This window comes from Psittacula echo (genome assembly GCF_963264785.1).
Source record: "Psittacula echo genome assembly, chromosome: 20".
Lineage (NCBI taxonomy): Eukaryota > Metazoa > Chordata > Aves > Psittaciformes > Psittacidae > Psittacula > Psittacula echo.
In genome coordinates, this window is record NC_137756.1 from 5,335,230 (window position 1) to 5,352,633 (window position 17,404).

A 17,404-nucleotide genomic window follows, 5' to 3' on the forward strand; every position below is an offset into this window, starting at 1 on the left:
CAAGACATTTGTCTCCTCCAGTCCCTTTCAGAGCTTGCTCTGCTGTGGCAGCAGTTAGAGCTAGCTGCTCTGTCACTGTATTCTCTGAAGCAGTCAATGCAATGGCCTCTCAGAACTGGTCGACATTGTTCCAAAGACTTGATTTGCTTCATTTTGGCATGTCCACAGTCATCCTTTACATAGAATTCATCAATTTAAAATGAGTATTTTGTATTTTGCTGGTCACTTCCATATTGCTTCATTCAAAATCCAGAAAACAGTTCAAATAAAATCAGAGCAAAGTGCAAACTAACTTTCCAGTGAACTGCTATGTGCGTTTTCTCCAGTCCAGTGTCCGTCTTCCAGTTTAAAGGACCCTTCCCACCACCGCCCCACAGAACACCAGCAGACTTCATGACCCAGATCAAACTCTCCAGTTCTCCATCTTGTCCTCAGTGTTGCCTGACAGCATCCCCAACTCCCTTCATGATCATGAAGAAGAAAAAGAGGGAAGAAATTGTTTAGGTCTCAGTATGTATTTATAGTCAGCAGGTATAAAACAGGAAAGCATACAAATCTTGGTTTCTTGGCCTGTCTTTTAGCTTCAAAAAGGACATGTTGAAGGAGTGGTTTTGTTACTCTCTTCTGAAAGGGTTTTGTGTTTGTCATGTTGGCACATGTACAAAAATGGTCGTGTCATGTCCCAGTTCTAAGTGGGAGTCTCTGTGGTTAGGAATTGGCACATTGTGATTAGGAATCATGGTGTGGCTCAGAAAAGGGTTTAGCCATGTATTAGAGTCCCATCATCATTTCTTGGAAAGCCATGGTGAAGGTCTGAATGGTTATGAAAAGCCAGGTTAGCCATTTTCAGTTGCTGGGCTAGAAAGTGTTAGAGAAGGAAATTGGATTCTCAATCTCAATTACTATGCTATCACACATGATATAAAAATTGTCCATTTTCCCCCCTGATGGAAACTGCATCGAGATTTCCAGGAATGCTGTACAGACTCTCATCAGCTCCTGCTGGAACAAACAGCCTCTCTGTGGCTTTCCCTGCAGTGTGTGGGTTGAATCACTGAGAACTAGCTTGACAGCAGGCAACACTGCCACTGGCCTTTACTGGTCCTGTCTGGCTTCTCCAACCATCCGAGCCTCCAGATCTGCGGAAAGTGAGAAATGCCAGGTTGTACGCGCCTTCTTTCAGTCTCTTTCTTTCCTTCTTTCCAGGTTCCCAACCCAATCTGCAAACAACTCCAAGACATCCTTTCATTTAGAAATATCAAAAATGAGTGAACTGGCAAGAAGAGGAAGCTCATGGGAGAAAGAAAGGGAGAGAAGGAGGGAGAAAAGGGAGAGAGAGGAAGAGTGAGGCAGCTAGAAGGAGTTGCCTTTCCACTTGTGTAAGACCGCGGTCACTACACCACTGTGTTCCGGTGTCTGTAGGGCGGCGGGGGCAGCACAGTGCCAGGCTTCAGGGAGAACTCGGAGAGGTATTCAGGATTCTCTGCCACAATGGGCCGGATCCGGCCGTTCTGTTTGTAAAAGTACTTTGTGCTGTACTCTTGCAGGTAGTCCGGGTGCTGAAGGGTGCTTCGTGGCGGCAGGCTGTGGTTCCAGTAGTCTGGGTTGTCAAAGGCCTTCTTGGCTTTCTCTGGCAAATTGTTCTTCAGGTACTCGGCTTTTTCCAAGGTGTTGGCAAATGTGTTGAGGTACAACGGCTCGTTCACATACTCATCCTCTGCCTTGGGCTGCCCGTTCGGAGCGTTGTGATATTCCGGGTTGTCCACAGCTTGGAGATCTCCGTTCTTTCGCCGGGAAACAAATGGGTTCTCTTCCACCGGGTTTAGGTATTCTAGGGAAAGATAAAAAGTGAATCAGCAACAAGAGGGAGTAATCCATCCACATAGCAAGTATCATGTGTATGTTACTATCAGGCGGTGCTTGGACTTGTGCATCCCCCATCCAGCCACTCCTAGAACTCCGCGTGCTGACTATGTTGAACAGACACTTGCTAAAAGTGAAGAATCTGCAACCTAAACAGACCATGTGGGCTAAACTGAAAGCCCTCACTGATGAAGTGACTCATTACACATACTGGCAAACCAAGCTACACATCTCACTGAGCCCACGTGTCTTGCTTGATCATGGACTTCCTCTCGGTGTATGATCTACAGAGCCAAACATGATGAGCAACTTTACCTCTGCTGCTGACCCTCTCTGCAACCTTGGACATTACCAGTCAAACCCTGTGCTCTGCAGTCTTCCCATCCAGAAAGCTCTATAGAAATCTTAGTTAAGCCTCTCTGCACAAAAGCCATCCCCAAGGGCTAACTTCTAAGACAGCTTCATTTCTAACAGAACAATTTACCTTATTAAAAACCTTCCATCCCTGAAGAACAAAGGGCCTCAAAGCATTATGACCAAAATGATTCAAATGAGCCCTGGAAAGGGTACAAGAGAGCCTTACATCAGCCCCAAACCAGGACTTGGAGCAGGTTGCAGTTATTTCAAATCCCTATCTGTGAATTAACACCACAAAAAAAAAGTGGAGCTGAACTGCAGCAGGTTTTATTGCATATGGAGCGTGCACGGAAAGCTGGACAGGAGGTGGGGAGGGAAGAGAAACAGGAAGAGACTGGCTGTGCTAGGTTAAAAATGCACACTTAGCAGGGTCTCTGCAATGGTCATACACAGGCAGCAGAGCCACGGAGCAATGGATTCGTTGTGTGTCTTGTCCTGCCTTGCACTGTGTGTAATGAGGTCTGGCTGCAGAACAGAAAGCCAATCAGCTGGGCAGGAGGGAGGTCACTGACAAAGCAAGTGGGCTGCAAAGGGAATGGCTTGGAGGTGAGCTGGGGACAAGAGTGGTGGGGTGCAGGAAGATATGAAAAGCATCCAGTTGATTGAAGGCTGGAACTCATCAGATCATATAATCATAGAATAGTTAGGGTTGGAAAGGACCTTAAGATCATCTAGTTCCAACCCCCCTGCCATGGGCAGATCAAATCCACTTCCAGTATTAACTCTGCCTTTCATCTCACAGCCCAGAGGTTCCTCACAAAACAGGGTCCCCAAGCCACTGCCACTAGTGAGGGATGATCTCTCAGCTTGCCCGTGGCGTACAGGGATGCCAACAGAAGGCCTCCATTTCCAGTGGCATGGCCCTGGTCATGGGCTCTGCAGACACCTCCACACAGAGAAAAGAGGACCCTGCCTGTTGTAAGAGGGTGGCTGTGGTCTTCAGCACTGCTTGTATCCAGGCTGGGGCCAGTACTACCGAATGCAAAAGTTCAAGACTTAGTGAATATCTCTGAACACAGCTAAAACTTGGTGGACAAGCACATGCACTTGTACCAGGAGCACAGGTACAGCGATGACAGCCAAGCAGTGCTTTGACTTGAATCCCCCAGCTGACAGAGAGCACACAGCACGGCCACACCATGACATCCCTGGGTCTGTGCCCAGTGAGACAGGGAGGAGATACTTTCTCCTTTCTCACTGCCACATCTCGAGGGCTCAGGTAGCACTTCTGAAGTGTTAAGTTCCTGCAGAATTCTCAGGATCTCCAGGGTGAACCTGTATGTGAACACGTGTGGGCTCACATCACATCATCAAACCTCTTATTGCAAGGGTGACTGCTGAAGTGTAGGGCCATGAATGCACTCCCACTATTGCTACTGCTGTGGGTCGAGCCCCAGGACTCCCTCCGTTTCCACTGTGTAACACAAGCAGTAAGTGCCCCCCAAAGTCTTAGTAAACACAGTAGTTACTTGGCATTTACATCTGCATTAATTTCTTTAAAGCTAATGAAAAGGTTTGGAAGCAAATTACTAGTGACGCATCCCTTTACATCTAAATGACTGCTGTCACTATTGAAAAAGGAAGAAACAAATGATGGCGAACTGGGAAGTGTAGCACTGAGCTGGCACAGATGTGAACAAACTTCACCTTATGGGGATGGTCTCTCTGAAGCACATCTTGTTCTTTCAAACCTAAACTTCTCTAGGGTATAAAATGCCAACTGTATCAGTTCTGTGGTGGTACGTTCAACATGACATTTACCAAGCACAACGCCATGAAGATAAAGATGATCAATAAACAAAGCAAAGTGGTGACTACAGTTGGCCAAAAATAGATCCTTTTCTTGGAAATAACTGAACTTTTGGGCTCGGGTAAGAAGGGGTTGTTTGGTGGTTTGTTTTTCTCATTCCTCTCTCTTGTTATTTCCCAGAATGAAAACTAAAAGGGGGAATTACAAAACTTGGCACATTTGAGCTTTTCAAAGTAGAAAATCAAGCAAAGAAAAACAAGTCCTCAATGGAAAGATGTATTAACCTAGTCAGAATGTTTCAAGCTTGCTGGTTACTCAATAAAGCCATTTTTGGTGAAAATCTGCTGATGTAGAAAAAGAGAGAATGCAGTCGGTTTAGAGCAGGAGCATTGTTTTACCTGTTTTAGGCTTGTCTCGCATTGGCGTCATGTACCCATCCTCATCCAGCTCTCCCCGGACAACTCGCTCGGGTATGAAGACTGTGGGATCAGCGCTGTACCTCTGGGTGCTGCTGTCCTCTTTAGCCAGGGTTGCCACTTGCTTTCGTAGTGTGCCATTACAGCAAGTATCTTCAAAGATCTCTGCTGTAGCCCCTTGAGCAACTGGGGCTTCTGGTATTATGCAGCCAGGAGCTCTGTAGGGCATTGGCACTTCTCCAGCATAGCCACCATCGCGATACACAAACTGGTTCTGTTGGAAAAGAAAAGGCAGCATGAGAAAGGAGGCTCTGAAGGGAGAAAAGATTCAACAGCAAGTAATTTCTGTGGCTCCTGTGCCTTTCCTGCCACACTTGCTCAATGATACATTCCACCAGGCAGGTGAAGCCTTGCCCATCCTGCATACACTGCATGTCCAGCGCTGCAGGATCAGCAGCAGCACAGGCACTGTTGTACACCATCAAAGCATCCAACTGCCCAGTGGTGATGAGCTAGCTTCCCCTCCCAGGGAGGCACCATCAGTGCAGAGAGGGGAGAAGGGAAGCAAGCTGGCTGCTTAGGGCTGGAAATGGGGCTGGAAAACTTGTCTCCTACCTAGACACGTGGAGGTTGGATATACACAGCTGAAAGAGACAAACACAGTATCTCCTCATCTGCCACTTTGTCAATCTCCCCTGGTTTCTGAACAAACCCTTTAAATCTCATGTTAAGGAAACCTCCTTCTTCAAAAGGGACTGGGGATAGAGGTTCATCATCTCTGAACTCTGTTTATTTCAGGGGGGCCTACTTCTAGGGTATCCTGCAGCAACAATCACACTGTCACCCAAACACTACATCATTCCATCAAGTAGTGTTTGAGGCTGCTGAACTGCATATGTATTGGTACCACAACTCAGTGGTTTGACTCCATCTACCATTTTGCTTGTCAGCAAGGGCATGCAAGGAAATTTAGACATCATGACCTATAAACAGGAAGGAAAAATGTACAGATTCATCCAAGCCTGTTACCTAAAAGCTTCTGCAAGAAAAGTTGGCAGCTGGCAGAATTTTGGGTGTGGGTCCACAAAGATTGCACATGAATCCAGGCTGAGAGTAGAGATCTGGACTATCTGACTGCTTACATACACACTTCATTCACTATTGGCTCTTGAGCCATTTACGTAGGAAAAAGGGATTTGAAACACAAAATACATAGTGAAGGAAGGAGGAAAACCTAAAGGATGAAGGCTGAATGTGAAATACTTACTCCTGACATAGGGGTGTAGGCAGGAGGAGGGCTGTGTCCAATTTCACTCTAATAGGAAAGAAAAATGGAATGATGGATACGTAATAAGAGGTCACATGAATGAAACAAGTCACATGAGCTGTATGAGCTAACGGGGGAAACATGCACATCAGTTAGATTTCCTGACTGAACCCAAAAGTCAAAGAATTCGATCACGGCAAATGTCTCATCACCATCAACAAGCTGTGTGCCCCACCAGTCTTAGGGAGGGCTACTGAGTGCCTCTTACTGGGTAAGGGTGAACTACCATGTTACACTGTTACACCTGCTGAGAGCTGTATATCTTGCAACTGTCTCATGTTCAAACACAGATTGTACAGAAGGAATAACAGACAGTACACTCAACTTCAGAGGAAATACAAGGCAGAACTGCAGAGAACAGCTAGCTCCAAGCCAAGGCTTCCTTTCCTTGGGACAAAGCAGGAAGGAATAACCAGGAAGGCAGGAGGGTTCAGGACTGTCATCAGACTGTCACAGCTCACATATCACAGGAAGAAAGGAAGAACAGTCCCTAAGCTTTGGTAAACCCAGATAACACAGCAGCTCCTGGGTTTCAAGACTGCAATGTGCCATGCTCTCAGTGTCCTGCTCTCAGCATGCACCAGCCTTCTAATGTCACCTCTGTAGCACAGGCTAAGTCTGGAATATGCATGCAGAGATCTTCATTTTGATATTGGTTTCTGGAACCATCTTACACAGCCATGTGGACCCTGAACTGCTATACCATCACCAGCACAGTGGCTGCATTTATACCTATTACTGCTACCCAAACCCAGCCTGGTTTTCATTGAGGAAATGAAAACAAACCAAAGAACCCTTAATTTTTCTCATGTTATTCTACTGCCAAAATGTTATTGGTGAGCCTACAAGATCAGTTCCTCATAATTACTGCATTTCTCATTTTATTTCAAAAACTCTCTTGTATTTCTATTTTCTCCTCATTGGGGAAGAGAAAAAAGTCAGGACTTGAAAAAAAAGGTGCAAGCTTGAAAGAAATGAGGAAAACCCCACTGCTTAAGGAGTCCAACCACCCCAAGAGTAAGTTATAACTCATTTATCAAAAACATATCTACATCAAGAAACACACCAAAGTGAAAAAAAGACAACATGCATCCTCACATAGTATGGATTGGATGCACTACAGTCAAGCCTTCCTTATAAACCTCTTGCCAAAACATCAGGATGGAGATGATGGTCACTGCCAAATATCTTACTTTATAAAGGAATGTTTTGTGTTTAAGCAAAATACCTTAAAAGGCATGCTGTCTGAAGACCCTTTTCTGGTGATCCTCTCCTATTTGAAATAGCCCTGCAGCCAGTTTGTTGCTCAATCTAGCCCCTTGTGACTGAGATGCAGATGTGGTGATGAGCCATAGCTAGAGATACACTCTTCTTTTAGCCTATAAAAATTAATCCATATTTAGCCAACTTATGACCCTGAAAAAGGCTCCAGGATGCAAATCACAAAAGCCCAGGAAAACCTTTGCAAGCTCAGTTGTCTGTACCATCCATTAGCAAGGCTTGAGCAGGCCTCTCTCTGTCGCTGTTTTTCCTCAGGAAAACTAGGAGCTGGATGGAAGCACAGGAGAGGATCTATCCTGTGGTCTCAGTGACCCCCCTCCCAGTGCCAGTGCCTGGGGGAGGAGGAGGAGGAAACAGCAGTCTGAGCAGATGCAGAGGAGTTGAGAGGCTTGCAAGGAAAGTGATGGTGGAAGAGCTGGCAGCAGGGATGGTCTGGAGCCAGGGAACGGTGGCTTGCAAATGAACAGAGGGCAACGGCAAGTGAGAGAGACTGAGGTGCAGGTGGGGAGAAAGGGTTGGCATGTGGCAGGAGGCTGAGTAGGAAGGGAGAGGTGATAGCGAGAACTAAGCATGAGAGGGAGAAATGGGAAGCAAAAGGATAAAAAGCAGCCTGAAAGTGTTGTAGCACCAGCTTCTCTAGAGGCTGGAGCTGAACTTGAATCTCCTTTGCTGTCAACAAATCACTTTTGAATCAAATGGCCAAATGTAGGCCTGGTTCAGCTGAGGCAGAGGGAGCCCCTGGGGCTCTCCCAGCACAAGCACCATTTGTGCAGGCAGTGGGAGCTCCGAGGGCTCCGTGCATGGGTAACAGTGCTGAGGAGGAGCCGAGACACCACTGAAATTTGGGCTAATGGTGACCAGGTTCATTAAGCTTTTACCAAATTGCTCATTATGTCTGAAAAGCAGTGCCTAAACTTAAGTCCTAGGCCTGGGAACAGCTTTGGCCTCTCTGACCCAGTTGTGGCTGCAGACAGCCAAAGCAAGGATGATGCCCGCTGCAAAGGAAGTGCTGTCTGAGGCAGTACAGAAAGAGATGACAGAGGGCTGGGCTGGATCAGCCTGGAAACCTCAGCGCTGCCCCATCTGTGCATGGTCTCTTATTCAAAACAAGTGTACTCGTATCCAGGAGAATAGCCAAGAAAATTTCACAAGGAGGGAAGGAAGAACCGAAGTCAGCAGTTGCCTGGCTGAGATGATCCACTTGAGAGCAAAGGCTGTAACAGCAGAGGGAACAGAAGACGTTTTACCAGAGACAAGATTTTTAGAGGGCACAGACAGCAGTACACATCTGGATACAGCCTGTGCAGCAAGCTTGTAACTTAGCAGTCTTCTGAAAAAGGCTTGTTTGGGACAATTGGAAGGTCTCTTTAAACAGGGAATACTGTGGAAAACAGAGATGCTCTGTAATGTAAAATCCCCTCTGAACCCCTCATCTTTCTTCTGTAACACAGTCCACTTCTAATGACACATTGACAAGGACAGGTTACAACCCAGTATGTGTCAGAAAAATGGATAAAAACCATCCCTAAGCCTGCCAGATGCTACTTTGAAGACTTACTGATGTCTATAGGATGTTGCATTGCCGGAGACTTAATCTGCCTTCTCCTTGCCCCCAGATGCTGTATTTACTTGAATTCAGGCAAGTTTTCTCTCTGCTCCAAGAAGATGGAGAAGGAAAGACTGAAGACAGTAAGTAGTAAACTGTGATCCATGGAGGGTGATGAAGATTGATGATTACCAGTAGGATCCAGAGAAGAAATACAAAGTGGTGACTGGAGAGAATCAAGAGAAGCAAGGAAACTAAAGCTCTGCTGTGAATCCTCTGCCTCCTTCGTAAAGCTTCCCAGCTTCCTTCCCTCCACCTGCAGGCTGAGAAACTCTGAAGAGGGAATTTGCTGCTTTTGGTTTCCAAGGTTGCCAAAGCCCTCCAGACTGCGGGAGAGGGGAAAGAGCTGTAGCAATACTGTGTTAGTATTATTATGCAGTGGATTGGAGTTCGCTGTTGTCTGCTTTTCACAGACACTAAACCAGCGACTGTAACCACTCCTTTTCCATTCAGTACTACACCGTGCTATATTGCACACCTTTAATTTACATCTTTCTGTTTTCACAGAGGCACTCTCATGAATTTCAATCTGTGGTTCACTGCTTCTGGATGAACAGCAGGACCGCTGTCTTGAACTACTTTTGGTTCACAGCCCACAGTGATCTCTTTAAAAGTAACTTAGAAAAGCAAGTCTTGCCAACAGGCTTGTCTTCAGTAAACAGGGCTCTGCTTCTCTGTCAGTAGGTGTTTAGATGATTAGCAGCCTTAAATAATAGCAGAATAGCCACATTATCTATCTATGGGCCTGTTTTGCTCCACTCTCACCACTGAAGGCTAAACCCACCCTCCTATTTTTACATCTTCTTGGCTGTGACTCTAACATTTAAATACATACTATGCAACTGTAACAACATAATAACAGACCCTCTTAGAACAGCCCTCTCCCAAGATGTCAGGAGAGAATTGGCCTGGCATTAACACATTTGTTGCTATTTTTGCTGACAAGACCCCTCCCAGCCAGTGACCTGCCAACTAAGAACACAGTAATGGTATTTTCTTCATGCCTCCTCTTCAGCTCTGGACCAAACATAGCTGCCTTGCAACACCCTTAACACAGAACCTTGCAGCCTGGCTCCTCTCCAAACCACTGGTGTCTGCACATTTTCTTAATGCATTACTATTTTTCCCATGAGTTAATACCCTGTGGTCACTGCTCCAAAAACAGGAGGCAGGAAAATAGCTGTGGTGCCAATTAGTGGGGGTGAAAATGTAGTATAATTGTTTAAATGTCTTTAAATTGCCTGCTAATTGCAATGTGATGTCATCATTTTGTAGGCTTCAAAGATAACTACCCCCAGCTGACTTACTGGTCAGGACATGTATCTCACTGAGAAGAAAATACATTCGGACCTTACTGAGTAAAACTTAAATAGAATCACAGAATGGTTCGAGTTGGAAGAGACCTTAAAGGTCATCTAATTTCAACCCCTCAAAACGTGGCCTTGAGCACTGCCAGGGATGGGGCAGCCACAGCTTCTCTGGGCACCCTGTGCCAGCGCCTCAGCACCCTCACAGGGAAGAGCTTCTGCCTAAGAGCTCATCTCAATCTCCCCTCTCTCAGCTTAAAACCATTTCCCCTTGTCCTTTCACCTTCTTCAGGTACTGAAAGGCTTTTCTAATGTCTCCCCTTAAGGAGCCTTCTCTTCTCCAGGCTGAACTAGCCCAGCTCTTTCAGCCTGGCTCCAGAGCCTACCAACATCTCCATGGCCTCCTCTGGCCTCGCTCCAACAGCTCCACATCCCTCTTGTGCTGTTGCCCCAGAACTGGATCAGGGCTGCAGGGGGGGTCTCCCCAGAGCTGCTGCTTACTCTGCTGGCGTTTTTGCCTGAGTTCCTCTTTGCTGGGATGCATCACTCGTGAGCTTGGAGGAGGTAATCCCTGAGTATTAACCAGCTTTCTTGGGGCCCTCTTCCCTCCAGGGCTTTATCCTATGGTACTGTACCAACCAGATCCCTCAAGAGGCCTAAATCTGCTCTCCTGATGCCCAGCGTAGCAAGCTTCCTGTGCACCCTCCTCATTGCCCCTAAGGATCTCAAACTCCACCATTTCATGGTCACCGCAGCCAAGGCTGCCCTTGAGCTTCACATTCCCCACCAGTCCCTCCGGGTTGGTGAGAACAGTACCCAGTGTAGCCCCCCCTCCCTGCTGGCTCCTCTATCACTTGGAGAATGAAGTTTTCATCAATGCATTCCAAGAATCTGCTGGATTGCTTCTGCAAAACAAGCAAATATCCCCTGAAGCCTTTTTAGAGGCCCTTTGGTATTAAATACCAGTGACATATCAGTTATTATAACTGCTAACATTTGTGTAAAATGAGCCTTGATAAAAGAGAGGTAAATAACACTTTTGTGAATATTGGCTTGTGTTATTGCTTTCTATTCATTAATTTCATTTTCCAATTCCTTGCTTCTAAAATCTCCCAAAGGTAAATATCTCCTCCTTTATAGCAGGGACATAATATTTTCTGGCTGCATGCTAAACTGTAATGAAATCAAAGCCTTGTTGGGTCCTGCTGCTTGTATTTCTGTAATTGTGTGAATATGCCTCTGCCTTGTCTCTTTTCATTTCAGTTTGGTGTCATGCCTGGAGTATGGCACCCAGAGCTGTGCTCCTCCCCATGCCTGCGCTACAGCTGATCCCACACCAGCTCTATGGTGACCATAACTGCCTTCAGAGCTGCACCCACAGCAGATGAGAGGTGGAAGCAATGCTGAAGGTACTCAGTGATGTGATGCTGCTGTCAGGCTATGGGTGGTACAGCACTATCACCAAATAGAAAACCAATAATCTGGTACCCCCTTGCTTTGGTTGCTAGCACAGCCTCCCAGCAGCACCCTTGCTGCTGCAGAGCTCCTTTTCCTTGCCACCCACCAAGATGTGCACACACATTTGATAGGGTTGCATAATTAGTAGTGTTTCTTGTTCTTAAGCAGCCTGCTAAGTGCATGGGACTGAAAGATTTTTCCTTACTAAAGGCAAGGTTCTGCCAATATCAATGTACACACACACACACATTTCAACCCACTCTGACACTGCTCCTTATCCGCACAAAAACACCATTCCCTTTCACTCTCTTTCTGTTCTCATATGCAAAAAGCACCAAACCGCAAAGCAGGAGTAAGTCTCACTCCCACCTTCTTATGGGGATGCTCCTCACAGGGGCATTTCATCGTCCATTCTTCAGACAGCTCAGTGATTATCTGTCCTGATCAAGCTCTGCAACACTTCTTTGTGCCAGTTGAGTCCTGGACTGTGTGCCCCCAGAAACTGCTCCCTTTCCTCCTTGCCCTAGAAACTGTTTACTTGATTTAAAACTAAGGCAGTATCCAGGCTGGAGTCTCCTAGCATTCCAGGCCAAGCACATCTTGCTACGAGCACCAAGATCTCAGTAGTTCTCTAGGAAGAAGGACAGCTGATTTATGCAAGCGGATCTGTTTGGGATGCTCTGGTGAGGATGGAAGCAGAACACACAACACAGAGCTCTCCCACCAGCCCCAAGCAAACTCCTGCTATGTTTCAAGGGAGCAGCCTGGAATTTACAACTGATCTGAACTGAAATTCAAATAGGAAAGAGACCACCCCAGGAGAGGAGCCACCTCTGCTCAGGAGCATACTTCCTTCCCTCTGACCACAGAACTAACAGCTTACTCTGCCTTGCTTCAGAGAGCCCACAGCAAACATGTCTGAAGCAAAAATCAAAGGAAAGAAAAAACGTGTGCCATGAGAGCACTGTGTAATATTAAACAGAAATGAAATGGTGTTTGCATAGTAATAGCTAGAAGGCTTTGCAGGCTTCTGGTCCTAGCCCTTGCTCAGAGCAGGGCCATACAGAAAAAGAAAGGATTAGATGCCTTCTCGGCCATTACAGTTAAAGCGCATCTGTTCCTCCAGCACACAGCACTTGACAAAGGTCTGGCATTCCTTGTACACTCTTCCTCTGAAACGTGTGTGTGTGTCTCTTACATCACTTATTTCAGTCACACAAATAGCAACGTGGCCCACCCGAGTTAATGGAGCAGGACATACGTTTTCCAGTGACAAGGAAAGGGGAGCCTATTACTCTACAACAAAAAATAAAGGTAGGAATAATATACACAGGTTGTGGACAGTAGGTGTGCAACAATTTATGATGTCCTTAGGTCAGTGGTCGTAAAGTTCCATCGGGGATCAATGAACCTTTATTGGAGATCAGAAAGTCCCAGTCCCTTTTCCAGCATCACCCCATACTGGAACTTGAATGTTGGTACACAAGTACAGAAGAGAATGTAAGCATCATCCTGTGTTTGCTCCAATCTCTGATGACTGCTTCCACAATCAAGACACAAGACATCCATTTTAATCAGTGAGGGGAAAAAAGATGAATAAAGAAGGAATAAGCCTTTCCTAGTCATTGTTTGTCAGCAAAAAGGCAAGATTTGCAGGTGGCCTGAGCTCTAACTCAGTTCACGCAGGCTGTCTCTATCATCTGGATGTGCTGGATCACATCCTGGCAGTATGGTGGGGTTAAGACATCTCTGAAATTGTTCGAAATCCATACGGATGTTTCACTGGTGACCTGGGTTCACATCAGTACTGACGTACTTCACAGCTTCAGATGAGTCATTTAAACCTTCTCCTGCACAGTTTTCCCTCCTAACTGCTCTCTGTTTTCCAGCTTATAAACTCCCATATGCAGTGGGATACCCAAATCTGAATACAGCCTTCTGGGAGACTGTGAACAGTGAAACGGCACATACTGCAAACAAAACATGCCTAACAGTCTTGGCACAGTGGTATAGGAAATTAAACACAAGACAGATTTTCAGTCTAACACTTCATCAAGTAGAGGAGTCAAAGATTACAAGATGACCAATAACCTGTGAAGAGATGCACAATGTGCCCACAAAACTCAGAATCCAGGCACACTGACAGGGAAGTGTAAATGAAATGCTTTTCTATAGACTCATCTCCTGTATCTGGGCTGGGAATGGAAGCATTCTCCTGCTGTACAGCATCGAAAACACTCCCTGGAAACTTCCCTGACCTTTAGACCTCAGAAACCTTCTCCCTTCCAACCTTTGGCAGCCGGCAAACAGACTTCAGCTGGCACAATCTGACCGAGGCAAAACACAAAAATGAAGATGCAAGAATTCCTTTTCCCTATTATTTTGTATTAATGCACTGTGCGTGTCTCACACACAGGAGAGCAGGAAGAAAGACAGCTTGCATGTGTCTTTCCCTTTCAATCTCTCTTACTCCCATATCCTTCCTGTCACCCATGACTAGCTTTCTGTCACTCCTTTTTTAATACACTCTCCAAAGACATTTTACAGTAAATGGCACCTTCTAACACTGCGCCAATTTCCCATAGTTTGGAAAAGACAAATATAATTTCCTAGCTACTAACAATTCCCCATGGGAGAAAAGGGTCAAGGTGCTGCTCCTGCTCATATGCTGTAGCATCTGTCCAGAATACAGGAGCAGCAGCAGCTCCTTTTCTACACAAATCTCAAGCTTTAAATCCCCAAACAAGGCAAAGGATGGGGAATGGGACCAAAGCCACAACATGGCCATGATTTGTGATGGAGACACGGCAGACGGAAAGAAAAAGGCACAAAAGAAAGTTGATGAGCAATACTGGGAGCAGCAGCCCCCTCCTATGCCACACGCTGCATTGCCATCTTCCCCAGTCTGTTTTATACAGTAATCAAAGGATATTCTGAGCCTCTCAAAATGCCATCAACCCTCATTGAGAATGAAATAGAGCACATCTCCACTGAAGCCTTTACAGCAGTAATCATTACAGCATGCTGGCCTGAACAGGGAGCTCTTACAGACAAAGAGGGGTTTTAAAAATAAAATAAAAAAGCCTTCCTAAAATCTGAATAGAAACTTGATGATAATCTCCCAATTTTATTATGCAAGGGGGAAAAGAAACCCATAATTGTGCACTCTTGGTCTCTTATAGCAAAGAATAGGCTTCTTGATGAAATGCTGAGTTGATTTAGAGCAGGGCTGAGGTTCTGGTGGCAATAATACACTAAAAGAAATAACCATCCAGCTGATTTGGATAAAATAATCATTTTTTAACATTCTAAATCTAAACTCATCTGTGCCTCCTCCCACTTCTCCCCATTGCATCTTTTGGAGTCTTTTTATAGCTTTGAGGTTTTTTTCCCCATCCCCTACCGCAGCATTTATCAAGACAGACAGACTCTTTGCTCTGGCTAACAAATGGCATTTTAGGCTGTGCTGGCGTTTATCCCCATTGCATGGATGTTTAGGAAGTACAGCATTTGGCACAGGATGCTCCAGAGTCCCCCTGCGACCTTACTCTCTAAGCATTATCACCACAGACCAACACGTAGATGGCACTCTCTGGCTCATGAGCCCCAACCGCTGTGGGCAGGCAGGTGTTTAAATGACAGCTCCTTGGTGCATTTCCAAATCACACCCCCTTGTATCTTCAGGTGCTTTTATTAGTTTAAGGAAATTCACAAATAGGATTGCTCAGAAACGAGTGTTTTTCACTAACAATTTCTGCTTCAAATCGAGTCACTGAAGGAAATTTTCCTCCCAGCTCTCATAATTATTTCCTGACTCTTAGTCCACTTTTCCATCTCCTAATTATGTAGAGTTGTTTAGCTTGCTGTTTTCCAAGAATGCCTCATCAGTGCAGTGTAGAAATATTTATTACTTGCTCTCTTTATATCTATTGACTTTTTTTTCCTTTCAGGAGAGAAAAGAAAATGGATCAGCTGTGAGCTCTCTTGACTGTTAACACAGCCAGCAGCTATTCATGGATTAAACAGATGCTGCCTGATTTTAAACCAGTTTATATTAAAGCTCAATAAATTTACATGTCACACATTAAAGTTTGAAGCAATATACAGCTACAGTCTCTTCCACTGATTCCTCTGAGTGTTCACTCACACTAGGTCTCACCAGGAAGTGCTGTGAGGTAGTGATTTGTTATTAAATATATCTTAAATCTGTAGAAACAAAAATGCCATCCAACACTTTTGGGAAGTCTGATGAAATCAATATGCCTGAATTCAGGAGCCTAAATGTGACAGAAAACAGCTAATGCATTAAAAAAAATCCTGTTTTAAAGCACTTGACCTGCAAAACCATGAGGCAATTTGACAAGTTGGTCCTGATAATCTACTCAGGCTGAGAAGGGCTTACTCCTTGGGAAATACCACTGATTTCAGCTGGCCTGGTTGCAAAGCAAGAAACTAATTGCCATAAAGCACTTTCAAAGAATTCTCTGTGAAGAGCCAGGCATCATCTATTCTGTTTGAGTCCTTCATGTGAATTCTTTTCCCTTCTCCTCGGGCAAACTTGGCACATTTTAAAGAGGTATTTAAATACTCATATTCTAAATCTACATATTTTGTGAGAAGCTTTTCTTTTTCATGTAAATTATTAAGACTGAAATAATCTTCCATCTAACATACTTTACAGTGTGGTTTTGCATGTTTATTCTTACCACTTCATTCACCTTCATTCAGCAATGAAATCGGGCTGACTGGTATCAGTCTGGGTTCACCCTCTGCTTTGCATGGACAAACATGGTCTTGTACTATCTACATTTCCAACAAAGACTGGAAATGGATACAGAGGAATTTCCCAGAAGAGAAAAGCTGCAGTAGGTAAAATATTTGTGATGGTCGACTAGACACCATCAAAACACTAACAGCTACTGAGAAGTGCTTAATGTAAAAGGCAGAGCAGAACAGACAGGAGCCTCCTACCACCAGGATGTCATTAAAACTTAGGGAAGCAGAAAATGGGACTTTGAAAGAGAGCTTGGTGGAACTTCTAGAACTACCCTAAAGGTTTGATGGCAGCAGCTGCAATATCCAGTACACCATAGGCTGTACTAGGAAAACATACAAACCTTAGCATTTAATGAAAGGCATACAGAATGCATTCATACAAACTTTCTTAACTAATCCAGCAGTTTCTCAAGCAGCAAGAGAGCTCATATAGAGTTGGTGTCAGCGTAATCTTCTGAGATATTATGAAATGCTTTGATACAATGTGTAGTTAATTAACAAGTTCATCTGTTCTGGCATTGGAGATTTCATTGCAACACTTGCATAAGGAAGTGACAAAGCTGAGGAGAAAGGCAAAAAAATGACTACTAAGAAATTTCAGGATCGCCTTTTAAGGAGAAGGAATTAAAGAAATGGGAGAGAAATAAATCAAAAAGTCCAAAACCTGACAGACTGCAGTAATAAGCATCAAATATCAGGCAAGATTTTGTCATATTTTTTTTGGAAGATATAGAGAAAGCAGAGCGGAGGCAACCACCACAAATGAACCAAATAAAAAGGACTCATTGGTGTTGTCCTTTAACACAAACACATACAAATGGTACTATCCTACTCAGCCCCTTAAATAGAAGAAACTTCTGACAACTGGCAGCTCCTTAACCTAGCACAAAAAAAGGAGCAAGGTAGACTGCAACAGGATCCAAACCCTGCTAAAGAGTCAGTATTAACTGCCCAGTGAGACTTCCCTACATTGAGATGAATTTTCCATCCCACCTGATACAATCAAGACAGCCTTTCTAAAAGAAAAACTCCACCTCACACAGAATTTCTGCACCTGATGCAGGAATGAAGAGACAAGAAACTCTGGCCTAAGTTATGCCAGAAAATTAGACAAAATGCTTGCAATGGCCCCATCTAGCCTTGATATCTCTTCACACAAATTATCTATTGACTTTAGGATGGAAGTAGTTTTACTGCCATCAA

The 17,404-nt window shown here is 44.8% G+C and overlaps 1 protein-coding gene across 1 annotated transcript in view; it reads right to left on the bottom strand.

Moving 5' to 3' along the window:
* Positions 1–1,394: 1,394 nt before the first annotated feature.
* Positions 1,395–17,404, bottom strand: part of ERBB4 (erb-b2 receptor tyrosine kinase 4) — a gene marked incomplete at both ends in the record, with an annotated part of 599,510 nt that continues 583,500 nt past the window's right edge. Inside the window, 2 exons of the mRNA XM_080632110.1 lie at positions 1,395–1,831; positions 4,429–4,720. Of these exons, the coding sequence (XP_080488236.1) occupies positions 1,395–1,831; positions 4,429–4,720 (729 nt within the window). The remainder of the gene's footprint in view (positions 1,832–4,428; positions 4,721–17,404) is intronic.